The following is a 14,492-nucleotide window of genomic DNA, read 5'->3' as shown; positions in this document are numbered from 1 at the left end:
CTTGGCGTATATCCTTACGCCAAAATACTACTCAGATTCTTGGTTGGGCAAACCTGCAGCAGGGGGTGGTGTTAGGACCAAACCCCATTTAGATCGAGAGGTAACTAGAGGATATCTGGAAGCATTAGAAAAGTTGGTGCCTGACAGGGAGGAATGTGCAGCTGTGCGCCTTGAAATAGGCAAATACTTCACTGGCAGTGGTTTGTATGGTAACTTCCATGCAATGGATGACAAAGACAAATTTGATTCTCTCACATGGTGGGAAACATATGGTGGCCACGGACTTTTGCGAAAATTGGCAATAAAAGTTCTTTCACAGGTTGTAAATTCTTCTTCTGCAGAGAGGTGTTGGAGCACCTACAGTTATATACATAATGTGAAAAGAAACAAGCTCAACGAAAACCGAGCAGAAAGCTTGGTTTATGTGCACTACAACTTGAGGTTGTTGAGCCATTACTGTGATCGGGCTAATGAAGATCCCACATATAAAATTTGGGACAATCACCCTGAGGACGACAATTTGGAGGATGGCATTGTACATATGGAAGAACTAGAAGAGGAGCTTGTACGGGATGAAGCTGAAGCAGCTGCAGCAGCCATGGCACCTCCACCTCCACCATCCAGTAGCAGTTCTCGGGGCCCGAGTCTTGTTCCATTGCTGTCGCCACCTCCATCGGCACCCTCGCGTGGAGGCTCTAGTTCTGGTCGTCGGTCTGGGCGGGAGACTCCTAGAAGACCACCACGACCTACTTATACTCCTGGAGACTCTCGTGGCAAGGGCCACTTGTAGATTTACAGTTTACTTGTCTTTTTTAGTTTCTATTAGACTTGTCACTTTAGTTTTCATAACTGTTCAGTGTTGAGTTTTGAGTCCTTGACTCTTGACTCTTGACTCTTTCATATCATTATGACATTATGATATTTTTTGTAAACATTATATCACTGTGACAATGAAAATTTGAAGTTTGAAGTTGGGCCTTGGCAATTATAACTCATTGGTAACGATTGTGAATTATGAATATGATGCTTTGTGAAAGACTAGTCACTAAAGTTGTTTCATTTCATCTCATTATTCATGTTTCATTTTATAAATTTTTAACATTTCATATCATGTTAACAGTTAGAAGTTAGGAGTCAGGACTTAGAAATATCTTCGATATTACTTCTTGTAATGGTTAAACTTGGCTTACAAGTACAACTTGTTACTTTGGTGATCAATGATGATAAATGTTATTGAATTTTCAATTCTGAAAGCTTGAAGTTGAAACTTTAATATTGAATTTGATGAATCATGATTTATAAGACTCAATATGTTGCAGTTGTAATATGTATTTTAATTTTACTAAGGTTGATGACGATTATAATTTCTAGATGATTGATGTGATATGGTTCAATGATCAATTTATGTTTTTTTATGTTTTTTATGTCTATTTCATCATTCTACATGTTTTTGTTGACATATATGTATCAAAAATTAAAAAATATAAAAAATATATATATTTTTAAAAAATCACTCCGGGATTCGCTCCCAAACCGGGAGCTTCTGAAAATGGTCGCTCCCGCTCCCGCTCCCCGCTTCCGCTCCCGCTCCCAAGTAACATTGATATGTAACATCTTGGAATTTAGTTGTGTATTAATTTCAATTGTTTATGCATAGGGCAGACTTTATATAAAGGTTGCACTTTTGAAAATTTAATAATTTGTTATAAGAGAGTTAAGGAATGGTGAATCAAAGGAGTATTGAGTATTTTTAAGATAATAAATTTTTATCAATATCTTTTAGTGTTTTTAGGATTAGTGTTTTAGAACTTAGGACTAGGATGTATATTTGTTATAAAAAGTTAGGATTTTATAGGATTAGGGTTAGGTCTTTAAATTATTACGGTTAGGGGATTAAGAGCAAGAATTTAGGGTTAGGGTCAATCTTGATATCATATTGACATTAATGATTCTAGGGTTAAGACATTATGTACTTGGGGATTTTTCCTAGGGTTTGCCAACCTCACATGCACTTAGGGATTTCTCCTATGCTTTCATGTAAGGGTATATGCTTCAACTAGGGTTTAAGACATTTCATGCTAGGGTTTCTTGCAAGTTATGACTTCTAGGATAAGGACTAGGGTTTCATCTTCTTCAACAATGCACCCAAGTTGCCATGTAATTGACATCAATGACAACTTTATCCATTAAAGTTATCTATTATGTTTATCCAGGTATTGATCCAATATCTTAGTTTATCCAGGCATGGATTAAAGGTATCTATTATGTTTCATGTTTGACGGAAAAGATACTTTTGATTAGTAGTACAATGAAACGTAGTCCACAATTAGACATAAATTTCAGCAATAATTGGTGTTTTATTGTTGATGAGAACAGCAAATAATGGCCATTATGCATGTGGAGAAACAGGGATTACTCTGATTGGTAGATAAAAAGAATGAAGGATTGGTCCAGCAGAAAAAAGCCTGTAGTTTCATTGAAAACCCAATGGTAATGCCTAGGTCAGAAAGGTGTCAAGTGAGACTGATCTTGAACAACGAAGCCCTAGAGGATTTTGCTACTGAAACAAGTCCATATCAGCAAGAGAGAAAAGGAAAACAAGGCGTATATCATGCATTATCTGTTGTGCTCATAATTTCATTAGAAAATGACCCTAAAAGACAGTGAAGCTGAAGTGGTAAAACAAGATGGTGCTTACTCAAAGAATGAAAGGCAAAATTTGGATTTGATGGACTAACAAGATGTGGAGGTAAGAGTTCAATGAACAAGCCAATTTTTCCACCAATGCTGGAAAGTGTTGAAAATGATAGCGAGAAAGGGTTCCTTGATTTGTGCCTTAATCAAAGGAACCACAACGAGTTTCTCCTTGAGCATGCACAAGTTCCTATGAGTTAGGAGCTAATTCCTAAAAATCAGGACGAGTTTAGAATCAGTTAATTAATGCGCTCAAGTGGAAGTGCAAGTTACATAAGGAAAAGGACGAGTGAATGTGTCTTAAGTTCTAGAATTGGGACAAGATGAGTTGCATGTGTGTTTTCACTTAGTTAACGCAATTAATCACAAAATCATTCCAGAAATAGAACTTGCTAACTTTAGCCATTCAAATTGCTTTAAAAGGAGGAACGAAGGCACGTTTTGATCATTGTCTTGTGAGCACGAGTTGATGAGACAAGAGAATAGAGCTCATGGGTTTGTGAGCAGATTGCACAGGTTTATGTGTGGAGCTTGAGAGAGAAAGGTGAGCCAAGAGAAGCTTGTGCGCAAAAATTAGGAGGCAAGAATCAACAATATTGCAAGGGTTTCAAGCATGGTTCAAGGCAGGAAAACAAGGTTGCTTTCATATTGAAACAAGGTGTATTTGTAAGAGATCTAATGCTCAGTTTCTATCAACAATCAAGCAGAGGGTTTTCCCAGCTGGGTTCCCTAGAAAATTATTGTGTTGTACTTGTGTGTGAATGTGTCTTTAATTCTGTTCTATTCAGCTGCAAATTTTAAGTAGAGAAATTATGTGTTTTAGTGAAAAGAAATTAGTTATCAGAGCGAGTACAGAATTAAGCCAGCACAGGTTCACACATTCATCTCAAGGGCTTCAATCATAGGCTAAGGAGCAACCAGATCTGGCCGCAGACCCTAAGGAGTTGATATAACGTGAAGAGAGGACGAGTTATGTTCCAATCTCTTGTGATCTGATAAGCCCGAGATAGGGAGAGCTCTAGGCCAAGTATTTTATGAAGTTCTGTACATACTAAATACTTTGTGATCTGACCTCAGGAAAGATCTGATCCCTAAGACAAGGGCTGTGACTTCTGGAGCAGCATTTTGGAGGTTCGTATGCCTAGTCTGCTACAGGAAAGAAGATTGCATACAATTGTGGATCAGCGTAGGAAAAGAGATATGGAAGAAGTGTCTAACACAAAGCTGAAGGAGTATTGGAGGCCGAGTTTAGGGCACCTCTGAGGCAGCCACAGGAGCCCTAAAGAGGGCCAAACAAAAAAACAAAAAAATCTCAGGTCATATGCACAGAACAGTGACTTTATAAGATGAAGGTGGCATCAGGTTAAGGTACGTGGATTTGCTACTACACGTTGGTCGTTGCAAGGAGATGGAGAGTTGGTTCTAAAGTATTTAGAACAGCAGATCTTGAATCCCTAGTTAAGGTCGTCTCAATGCATGTACAGTCACTGTGGATCCGCCCTTAAGTCTGTTCCAAAAGTGCATGCAAGCCCAAAGTTCAGTCACTTTACAGTGGGTTAAAGGATTAATGGAGGGTCGGTTGGATGCCCTAAGGATTGGATTTTAACCAGTCCCAAGAAGTAGTCTTTCAGAGCAGTTGAAAGGGTGTTTAGAGGGTTGATTGTGTAAGCCCTAAGTACAACATCTTGGTGAAGCAGGAGGTCTGTAAGTGGGCAGAGTTAAAAACCTCATGTACAGTGCTCATTGGAGGAGCTAATGGGCTGTTAGGAGGCAAATTCATGTGCCCTAGTTCAGTGGGTTGCAAGAGGGCAAACCAGTGATAAGAGGGCAGTTTGACAAAGACCCTAAGAATGTGATCCTTTGGAGCAGCAAAGGACATTGTTAGTGGTCAGCTTGGAAGTCCTTAATAGCTGACAATCTTGAAGGAGCAGGAGAGCAGATAGTGGGCAGTTGAGTAGCCTATGTTCAGTCTTCTTGGAGCAACCAAGAGAGATTGATAGTGGCAGATTTGACAGCTGGAGATGCAAGCATTCTGAAGTAGCAGAAGTTGCAGTGATCAGCAGAAGAGGAGGCAAAGTACTTGCCAGATGTGTTCAAGGAGCATCCTTCCACATGATCGGGAACAAGAAGAGTTTCAGCCACCTGAAGAAGGACATGCAGTTTCAGATTGAGCTAGGAGATGATGGTCAGTATGCAGCTAGAGGAGTTGGTACTGTCAGTTTTCAGAGGGACTCAGGTAATCCTCTTCATCTCAAAGATGTTCTCTATGTTCCAAGATTGAGGCAGAATTTTGTTTAGGTAGCTATGTTGATTTGTGGTAGCATTGGATGTGCTCTAGCCACGAAATTTGGTGGAGAGGTTGGGGCACGTGAGATCTCCAATACCCAGAACAAGTTTGGGCAGATTCTAGACAGTTCAAAAGATATTAAAATAATTAATATTTTTAATGGAGTCCCTAAGTCTGAACTTAGGGAAATTAAAATATTAATGTGGATTAATATAAAATTGTGTTAGAATGGTCCAAAAGACATGGATCAAACCACATCTAATCTTAGCCGTTGATTAGGGACTTAATATCGGCAGCTGATATGTCAATGAGAAATGTATAAGAGGGGGCTTGAAAGTCACTTGGAGAGGACACCAGATGATCAATCATTCTATTCTCTAGAGCGGGGTTTGCTAAGAGAGACAAAATCAATGATCGGAGTAGCCGCTGAGGAGCATTGAGTACAGAGAGACAGAGAAGCAGAGATAGTGTCGGGAGATCAGCACAGGAGCCAAAGAAGGTGATGCAGTAGCAACCAGGGCTCACGCAGGGCCACGCAGAGGCAGCTAGGAGCTGCGCAGTGCTTCAGAGAGGCCAGTGTTGCTGACGCAGAGGGCTAGAAGGCTGACGCAGGGCCTCCTAAGGCCGACGCAAGGCCAACGTTGGGCAGAGAGAGGCTAACGCAATCCAGAAAGGCTGACGCTAGGGTTTCTAGGACAGATTGGAGCTGAGGAGTTGCCGGAGGGTTTATCCGGGGTTTCAGCCAGGACATTTGTCTCAAATTAAGAGGTACTACTGCCAAGGGCATTCTCTATTGGGTAAGCCGGATTTGGCACCCAGATTGTACTCTGAAATTGCTTAATAAGAAAACCCTCAGATAGCTACACTGGTTTTCCCGCATTGGGTTTTTTCGGGAACATTCGTCCAAAAATAACAGTGTCATGTGTGTGGTTGTTTCGATTTCCTTCAGTTGATGATCTACAATATGTTGAGCATGCACTAGTGTTTATTTTCAGTATTTACATTGTAAATAACTTGTTAAGTAACGGAACAAGTAGGTAGGAATAAATCAGTAAAGTGCATGGAGGGTTTCTAACTAGTAGACTTAGAAACTTCAACAAGCTACCCTTGAGGACAAGGGATATGATATCATCTTCAGCAAAGGTAAGGCGTACCTCCAACACTTAGCTTTTGGATGTAAGAAGCAGATAGGTGTGAGGGTGAAGAATCTCTACAAGTTGCAGGTAGAGACAGATGCATCCTTGAGCAGCAAGGCAGGGAGAGCTCTGAGTAGAGAAGTGGTGGTTGATGAGAGCAGGATAGAGCTCCCAAGATGGAGCCTCAACCAATATCTCAATTTCAATTTAAGCTAGTTGGCAATTGGGCTAACGAGCAGGATGATGAGGACCATAGCCCAGGCAGGATTATAGGGGAGCCCTCCACCCCCCTCAAATCTGTTCCCGAAGCGCGCTCTGCTCAGGAGAAAATCCGGAGCGACCTTGGGAGCACACTCCCTTACAAAAAAAAATACCCCTGGTTTTTCGGGAGTGAACGAGGGAGGATTCGAGGATCATTCACTCCCTAACTGCTCTCGTTCGCTCCCAGAGCGATTTTTTTAAGATGGGAGCAATCGTTCTTAATCGCTCTTGCCTTAAAAAAATTGCGCCACATGGGCGAAATTGGGGCTACAGATTTTCGAAGGGAGAGGAGAGGCCAAAAGAAATAAAAGGCCATCCTCCCCTCCCACAATGCACCATTTGCATATTGACAAAGCAAGAGAGGGCTTTTGGAAAAAGAGCTTGAGTTGAGAAGGAAGATTGAGAGGGTTGCTTGGGAGCTTGCAAAGGAGAATGGAGCTTGTGATTGAAGGTTATTGGAGAGCCAAAGAGGTAGGGTCAAGACTCTAATCTAGCATTTGTGTTTTTTATATGTTCATTGTTAAATGAAAATGTTCTCTTCTCTCTTTCCCATTCTCATTCCTTCATTTTATTGTAGGAAAAAAACTATAACTCCACCAAAGTTCAAAACTTCAAACATGATGGGTATGTGGCTTGGCATTCTCTTGTTGGTTCCTCTTTTGGTTATGATGATGTTGGGGAGCAGAAGAAGGAGGAATGATGAAGATGATGAAGAAGTGGGTAGTGGTGGAATAAGAAACCCTGGAGAAGAGGAGTACCTTGGTGAGAAGGAGGAGGATAATGAGAGTGGAGATGATGATGGCACAAAAACCAAAGCAGACCAAACCCCATTGTGGAAATATGTTTCTAGGCCTTCAGGAGGAAAAGGGGGTGAAACCACTAAATTTACATGCCTCCATTGCAAAAACACTTACACAGGTTCATACACCCATGCCAAAAATCATCTCTGTGGGAAAATGGCATGGGATGGAAATAAACAAATAGGAATCAAAACTTGTGGAAGTGTGTCACAACAACAAAGAGCCAAATACATAAGGGAAGACGAGGAAGCCCAATACAGATCTAAAAGATCAAAGGGTGACTTTCAACATGTCACCACTAGCCCGCCATCACATAGACTAAGAACTCCATCAGCATCCCACCGATGGTAGTGGATATGGAGGAACCGGCACAGACATCTCTTTATGGCGTAGAACCATATCAAATTTCCTTATTAAGGGTGTAGGGATGATGTGGATGAAAAAAATTTCCAGTTTCTCTATGCATGTAGGATACCATTCAATGTTCTTCGCTCACCTTATTGTTATGAAATGGTTTCAGCCAACAATGATGCCCCTAAAGGACATAAGAGCCCTAGGTATGATAGAGCTAGAACCGTGGGACTTGATCATGAAAATGCCAAACCATCACATGCTTTAGCCAAAATTGACAAATCCTTGGAATGCCTATGGGGTATCACTGTATCTGATAGCTATACAAATGTAAAAGGCAAGCCATTGATAAGTGTTCTTGGTGTGTCTGCTAGTGGTGCAATCTTCCTTTCAGCATATGATTACTCAGAAAAGTTCAAGACCGCCATCAACATTGCAGAACCATTACTTCAAACAATTGAAAGTATTGGGCCATACAATGTCATCTAAGTCATCACTGATAATGCTTCTAATTGTAAGACGACAGAAGCAATTATTGAGGATAGATACCCCAACATATTTTGGTTTGGGTGTTTGGTTCACACAATGAACCTTTTGATGCATGATATTATTAAGAACAAAAACCCTCAATACAGATGGATTGGTGATTTGTACAAGAGAGGCAAGAGAATGATAAAATTTATTACCAATCATAGCAATACCCATGGGCTTTTCCGCAATCACTCAAGGTTGGAGTTGTTGAAGATTGCCAAGGCTAGATTTTCTAGCTATTACCTCAGCTTCAAGCACCCTTTGAAGGTAAGAGTCATTGGCTAGCATGGTATCAAGCCAACACTGGCAGGTATTAAAGGATAGGGCTCCAATCGCACTTGACAGGAAAGGTTTTGAAGAGGTGGAAAAGACCGCTCTTGATGGTCAGTTTTTGGCACGTGTGAGGGATATTTTGCAATACACCAAACCCATTTATAACATGATTTGTTTTGCAGATACAGATGCACCAGTGATTGGGAGGTGTATGAGCAAATGGATAACATGTTGGGGCAAATAATAGATATTGTTCAGGAAAAAAATCCCAACTTGTATGATATTATTTACAATTTTGTGTGTGCACAATGGGATAAACTTAATGTTCCACTACATGCCTTGGCGTATATCCTTATGCCAAAATACTACTCTCCATCTTGGTTGGGAGAACTACAGATGGGGTTGGGGTTAGGGCCAAACCCCATACAAATCCAGAGGTACAAAATGGGTATATGACAACATTAGACAAGCTAGTCCTTGATAAGGAGGAGTGTGCTAGATTGCTCCTTGAATTAGGCAAAATACTTCACTAGCACTGGAGTGTTAGGTACTTTGCATGCAGTGCAAGATAGGGACAGATTGGATATTGTTACATGTTGGGAAAGGTATGGCGGCCAAGGACTTTCGCCAAAATTGGCAAAAAAAAGTGTTTTCACAAGTTGTACATACTTCTTCTACAGAGAGGTGTTGGAGCACCTATAGCCTCATCCATAATGTGAGAAGAAACAGACTCAATGAAAACCAAGTAGAAAGCTTGGTTTATGTGCACTACAACTTGAGGTTGTTGACACATTATTGTGAGTGGGCTCGTGATGATACATCATATATGACTTGGGACAACAACCCAGAGGAAGATAATTTGGAGGATGGCACTCTACATCTAGAAGAATTGGAAACAAAACTTTTGAAAGATGATGATGAAGCAACAATAACAATGCCACCCCCATCATCCAGTAGCAGTGCTCGAGTTCCACAATCTTTGCCTTTGTTGTCACCACCTCCATCTACATCCTCACGTGGAGGTCATGTGCCTTCTGGTTCTAGTTTTGGACATGGTCGTCTGACTATGTGGGAGGAGACTCCCAGTAGACCACCACGAGCTTCTCAGAAATTAGACATTTCTCGTGGCAAGAGGCCCAAGCAGTAGATAATAGATTTACTTGTCTTTTCTAGTTTCTAGTAGTTTTTATAACTGTTGACTCTTTCATATTTATTATGATATTTTTTGTAAACAATATATGACAATTTAAGTTTGAAGTTGGCAATTATAACTCATTGGTAATGAATTATGAATATGATGCTTCATGAAAGTTGAAAGCTGAAACATTTCATTTCATGTTAGATATTCTTTGTTATAGTTTGGTTACTTGGTAGTGGTAATGGTTACAACTTACAAGTACAACTTTAGTGATCAATGATGATAAATGTTATATATTGAATTTTGAAAGCTTGAAACTTTGAGATTGATGAATCATGACACTCGATATGTTGTATGTTACTAACTTGTGGACGTAGTTGATGAAGATTATAACTTTTAGATGATTGATGTTATATAGTTCAATCCATGTTTTTATGCTTTCTATATCTAATTCATCATTCTACATGCTTTTGTTGACATATACGCATCAAAAATTAAAATATGTAAGAATTCGCTACTGACCCGGGAGCTTTTGAAAATGTCGTTCCCTGCTCCCGCTCCCAAGCAACCTTGAGCCTAGAGCGAGTGGAGGCAACCACTCAGTCATAGACTTTCAGTATAGGGAGAGTTCGAGCCAAGTGGGCAGAAGATTTGGTTAAGGGAGATCAAAAGAGAGTTGAGTCTCCCAGCATCAAGAAGCAAACACAGAGGTACACAGGATACATGGCGCTTATGACTAAAGTGGTGGACTCGTATAGCATGGTGGGAAATAACAAGTCTTCAAAGCAGGTTCTACGGAAGAGAGCAGGGAAGTCTTCTAGTGCAAAGGGAGCAGCTGCAGCAATGGAGAACATGGTAATGATGGAGACAGATTTAGGTGGACGAGGTTCTTCCAAAAACACCTTCCTCGCTAAGAGGGAGTGTTGAAAATGATAGTGAGAAAGGGTTCCTTGATTTGTGCCTTAATCAAAGGAACCACAACGAGTTTCTCCTTGAGCATGCATGAGTTCCTATGAGTTAGGAGCTAATTCCTAAAAATCAGGACGAGTTTAGAAGCAGTTAACTAATGCGCTCAAGTGGAAGTGCGAGTTGAATGAGGAAAAGGGCGGGTGATTGTGTCTTAAGTTCTAGAATTAAGACAAGATGAGTTGCATGTGTGTTTAAATTAGTTAACTCAATCAATTACAAAATCATTCCAGAGATAGAACTTGCTAACTTTAGCCATTTGAATTGCTTTAAAAGGAGGAATGAAGGCACATTTTGATCATTGTCTTGTGAGCACGAGTTGGTGAGACAAGACAATAGAGCTCACGGGTTTGTGAGAAGGTTGCACAGGTTTATGTGTGGAGCTTGTGAGAGAAAGGTGTGCCAAGAGAAGCTTGTGCGCATAAATTTAGGAGGCAAGGATCAGCAATATTGCAAGGGTTTCAAGCCTGGTTCAAAGCAGGAAAACAAGGTTGTTTTCAGATTGAAACAAGTTGTATTTGTAAGAGATCTAATGCTCAGTTTCTATCAATAATCAAGCACAGGGTTTTCCCAGTTGGGTTCCCTAGAAAAATATTGTGTTTAATTGTGTGTGAATGTTCCTTTAATTCTGTTCTATTCCACTGCAAATTTGAAGTAGAGAAATTCTGTGTTTTAGTGAAAAGAAACTAGTTTTCAATTTTCAGATTATTCACAACAGCAGTTGCAGAATTTCAAGGAAATTCTACAGAAAGGTTGACTATTCAACCAACACTGGCTCTCATCCAGCTAATGAGTCGATGATCAGACAAAAGGAGGGTGACATAAATTGTACTTCATCAACCTTACTAGATACAGTTCACTTCCAGTCACTGTTTTGAAGATATTATCCTGGGGGGAACTGCAAACATGGTGCTTTTCCAAAAAATGTATTTTTGTATTTTAAACAAGCATTGTAAAATGACCATTATGGAAGGGTGTTAGAGATAATGGTCATATTTAAAACCTAAACATATAATAAAGTAATTTAATGCAGTGATTAGTGTAGTAGTTAATCATTAGGCATTTGAGAGGTTACTTAACATACTCTCTTCTCCTGCAATGTAATGAGACATTACATCATCTAATAACATATGAATGAATCCACTCGCTCATTCTAATGTGTATTCATGTACACATTTGCCTGTGTCAACCCCACACTAGTAATCAAAACAAAAGATTTCAAAAAAATATTCAGTAACCAAAATCCCCAGAGCTAGTTCAAATATATGCAAGCAATTAACACTTATTACCATGCCATGGCCCATGGTAGAAGATGCCCCTACATGGCAACCTTCAATGGGGTTTGACACATAAACTATGATACACAACTAACACAGCTGAGATGTGACTGAAGTTATCCAAGAATGAATGCCTCGCCCCACCCCTCCACAACAAAAGGACCGTGATTACAATATTTCCTTCTTTCAGATGCACCACCTAGCAACAAGTTGTCTTGCAAAGGTGACATAAAATCAGTAAATTACCAACATTTATCTGTGAAACCACCACAAAACATAGATACCATTAATTACTTTAAGTTGGCAATAGCCTAGAACAATCACATTGCACTACTTTTGTATGGCTAGCATTGTTCCTCTAAATAAAAGATTTCTCAAAAGGATGTTAGAGAACAATAACATTCCAACCTAGAGTAGACAAAATTTCCTAAAACGTAAACTCAGGTATACCAATTTTAGGCTAGCTACACTATCTAGTATCCAACTATCTGAGGTCCAAGTCTAAAAAACATACCCAGTGATGGACACCTGGATTCCAGAACTTCATCATCTTCCTTTAGTTCCCATCTATTTGACCTAAGTGGCTTGAGAATTTCAAAATAAGAAAGCAACTAAATAGTGCAGTACATGTGCAGGTATGTTTCTTACACCCAGTACAAACACCCCAATTGATTGAATCTTCGATAAGCATTCAAATCACTAAAAATCAACTTGCTTTTGTCAGTAGTCTTATCTGTCTCTTACCCCACTTCTTTTCATCATATGTAATTCATCCATCACTACTTTCTAGCAAAGCATATATTAGTAGAATCCAGGAAGATACCTGTAACACTGGGTATTCTTGAGAGATATAAGTCCAGACATAGTCTTCACAGGGCAATCTATCAGACGACATGGACCCATCCAATACAGAACTTTTGATTCTCGGTGATGAGCTAGAATAACCAAATCGAAAACGAACTGCACCTGGTGAATATATAGGATTCCCCCTCTGGAAGTAAGCTGTGGAGAAAGGTTTTCATGGACATTGGTTAGTAACTTAGTGAGAGGTAAATGATAGGAAATATGACATACGCATTTTTGTTTGTTAAATCATATAACTGATAGCAGATAATGAAATTTAAACAAAGAAATTTTAATCTTTTCCCATGAATAGCATTGCTTCAATTCACACAACCTTGGAATGGACGTAATTTAACTTCGTGCACAACACACAAATTCTTGTGCAACCTGTAAGTCAACGTCTCAGAGACATCTTTATTGTTTTCTCCTTTACTTGACCAATAAGATGGCATGCCGTTTTCTTCATCCAATGGACACAATGTCCAGTTGATGCTTTCACGTGGATAGTTGTCAGTGCTGGAAGCACAAATAGGCTCGCATATGCAACTTTTCTCCACAGGTGGTCCAATAAGTTCATAAGCCAGAATGCCATAGACTCTATGTTCCATATTCAAATTTGTCCAATCTAAATCTTTACTTGAGCTTGGTCCTCCAGAAATGCTCATTTTATCCTTTTCCATCACAGAATTAAACCTGGATACTTCTGGACAGATTTTGATGCAGAGGTCTTTAAAGCATCTACTTTCAACTACTGCAGCAATTAGAAGACACATTCTTCAAATCAATAAACTTGTAAACCTCAAGTAAAATCTTAAATGAGAGTAGATTAACAAAATTTAACATTGGTAATTGGATCTTGAAGATTGTTGAACACATATCTGCATTTTTAGCTTACTTCAACATATAATGATATGCATGATGCTTTAATGCAGAAACTCAATTTTATTGCTATTGGATTTCATTAAAATGAACTAACTGAAATGTATTATACTGCCATGTTGAGACGTGTAAAAAAGGAATAAAAAACTGGCAGTTATACCCAGGATGATATCATCACATGCATAATCAATTATGGGAGAAAAACATGTAATTTCCCAATGGCATTCATAATGAAAAGCACTGCAAAAGGGGCAAAACACTTCAAGTAAATAAGGCAACAAAATTGTAAAAAGCAATTGTGGACTTTGACAAATGAGTATATAGAAAGGCATTGTCAATCTAAAAGATGTGTTATACTGTATATTCAAAGTATGTTGATCTTCAGCAGAACTGAAGCCCAAATGCATAGAGTTTCTAGCTCAGACAATTTTTTGGAGTCTAAGCCCATTATCTGAAGACCAGACTCACTCATAACTGGAAAAACAGATCTAATCACCGAGGAAATATTCTACTTTTTTTCCAGGTTTTATTCCTCTCTCAAAGCATTAGAAAATTTTCATCTAATGTAATGGTGATTTCCTAGCACACAAAGATTCCAGTGAGGTTTAACTTTTCAATCCTTGGCATGAAATGAATTTACTCCAAAATATCCACCTGGCAACAAAAATAAGTGAGCAAAATAATGAATAGTTGGCACAAGGACCATCATATAGTTCTGGAGAAGGCCATAGATGGACTCTCGATAGAAAACCAAAGCTACAAACACAGAGAAGATGCCATAGAAATTTAAATTTTGTTGATTTTTAATGTACCTTGGACAAGTGGTTTCCCACGGGTTAGTCTCTACCTAGGGAGAAGTGTCCAAAATAATTATTTTCCTAAGTGTGACTTTATAAAGTGAAAGTGACTTTATAAGTGGTAAAGTCAATGTTACATTATAAAGTGAAAAGTGACTTTAGACATAAAGTACAATGTGGGTACTTTATTTAATGGGTGAGTTAAAATATAGAAAGTGAGAATTAAATGCAAATTTACTCTCATCCCTTAATCTAAATC

At 39.2% G+C, this 14,492-nt stretch overlaps 1 protein-coding gene across 1 annotated transcript in view; it reads right to left on the bottom strand.

The window, feature by feature from the left end:
• Window positions 1–14,492, bottom strand: part of LOC149158955 (F-box protein At4g00755-like) — a 135,256-nt gene that overhangs the window by 68,441 nt on the left and 52,323 nt on the right. Inside the window, exons 2-3 of the mRNA XM_089436379.1 lie at window positions 12,892–13,308; window positions 12,538–12,716 (exon numbers count right to left, since the gene is read on the bottom strand). Of these exons, the coding sequence (XP_089292505.1) occupies window positions 12,538–12,716; window positions 12,892–13,308 (596 nt within the window). The remainder of the gene's footprint in view (window positions 1–12,537; window positions 12,717–12,891; window positions 13,309–14,492) is intronic.

Source organism: Pinus tabuliformis, chromosome 5_2, assembly GCF_031772625.1.
Source record: "Pinus tabuliformis cultivar Carrire ecotype Pingquan chromosome 5_2, CPIR1, whole genome shotgun sequence".
NCBI classification, from domain to species: domain Eukaryota; kingdom Viridiplantae; phylum Streptophyta; class Pinopsida; order Pinales; family Pinaceae; genus Pinus; species Pinus tabuliformis.
This window is presented reverse-complemented; position numbering and strand designations above follow the sequence as displayed.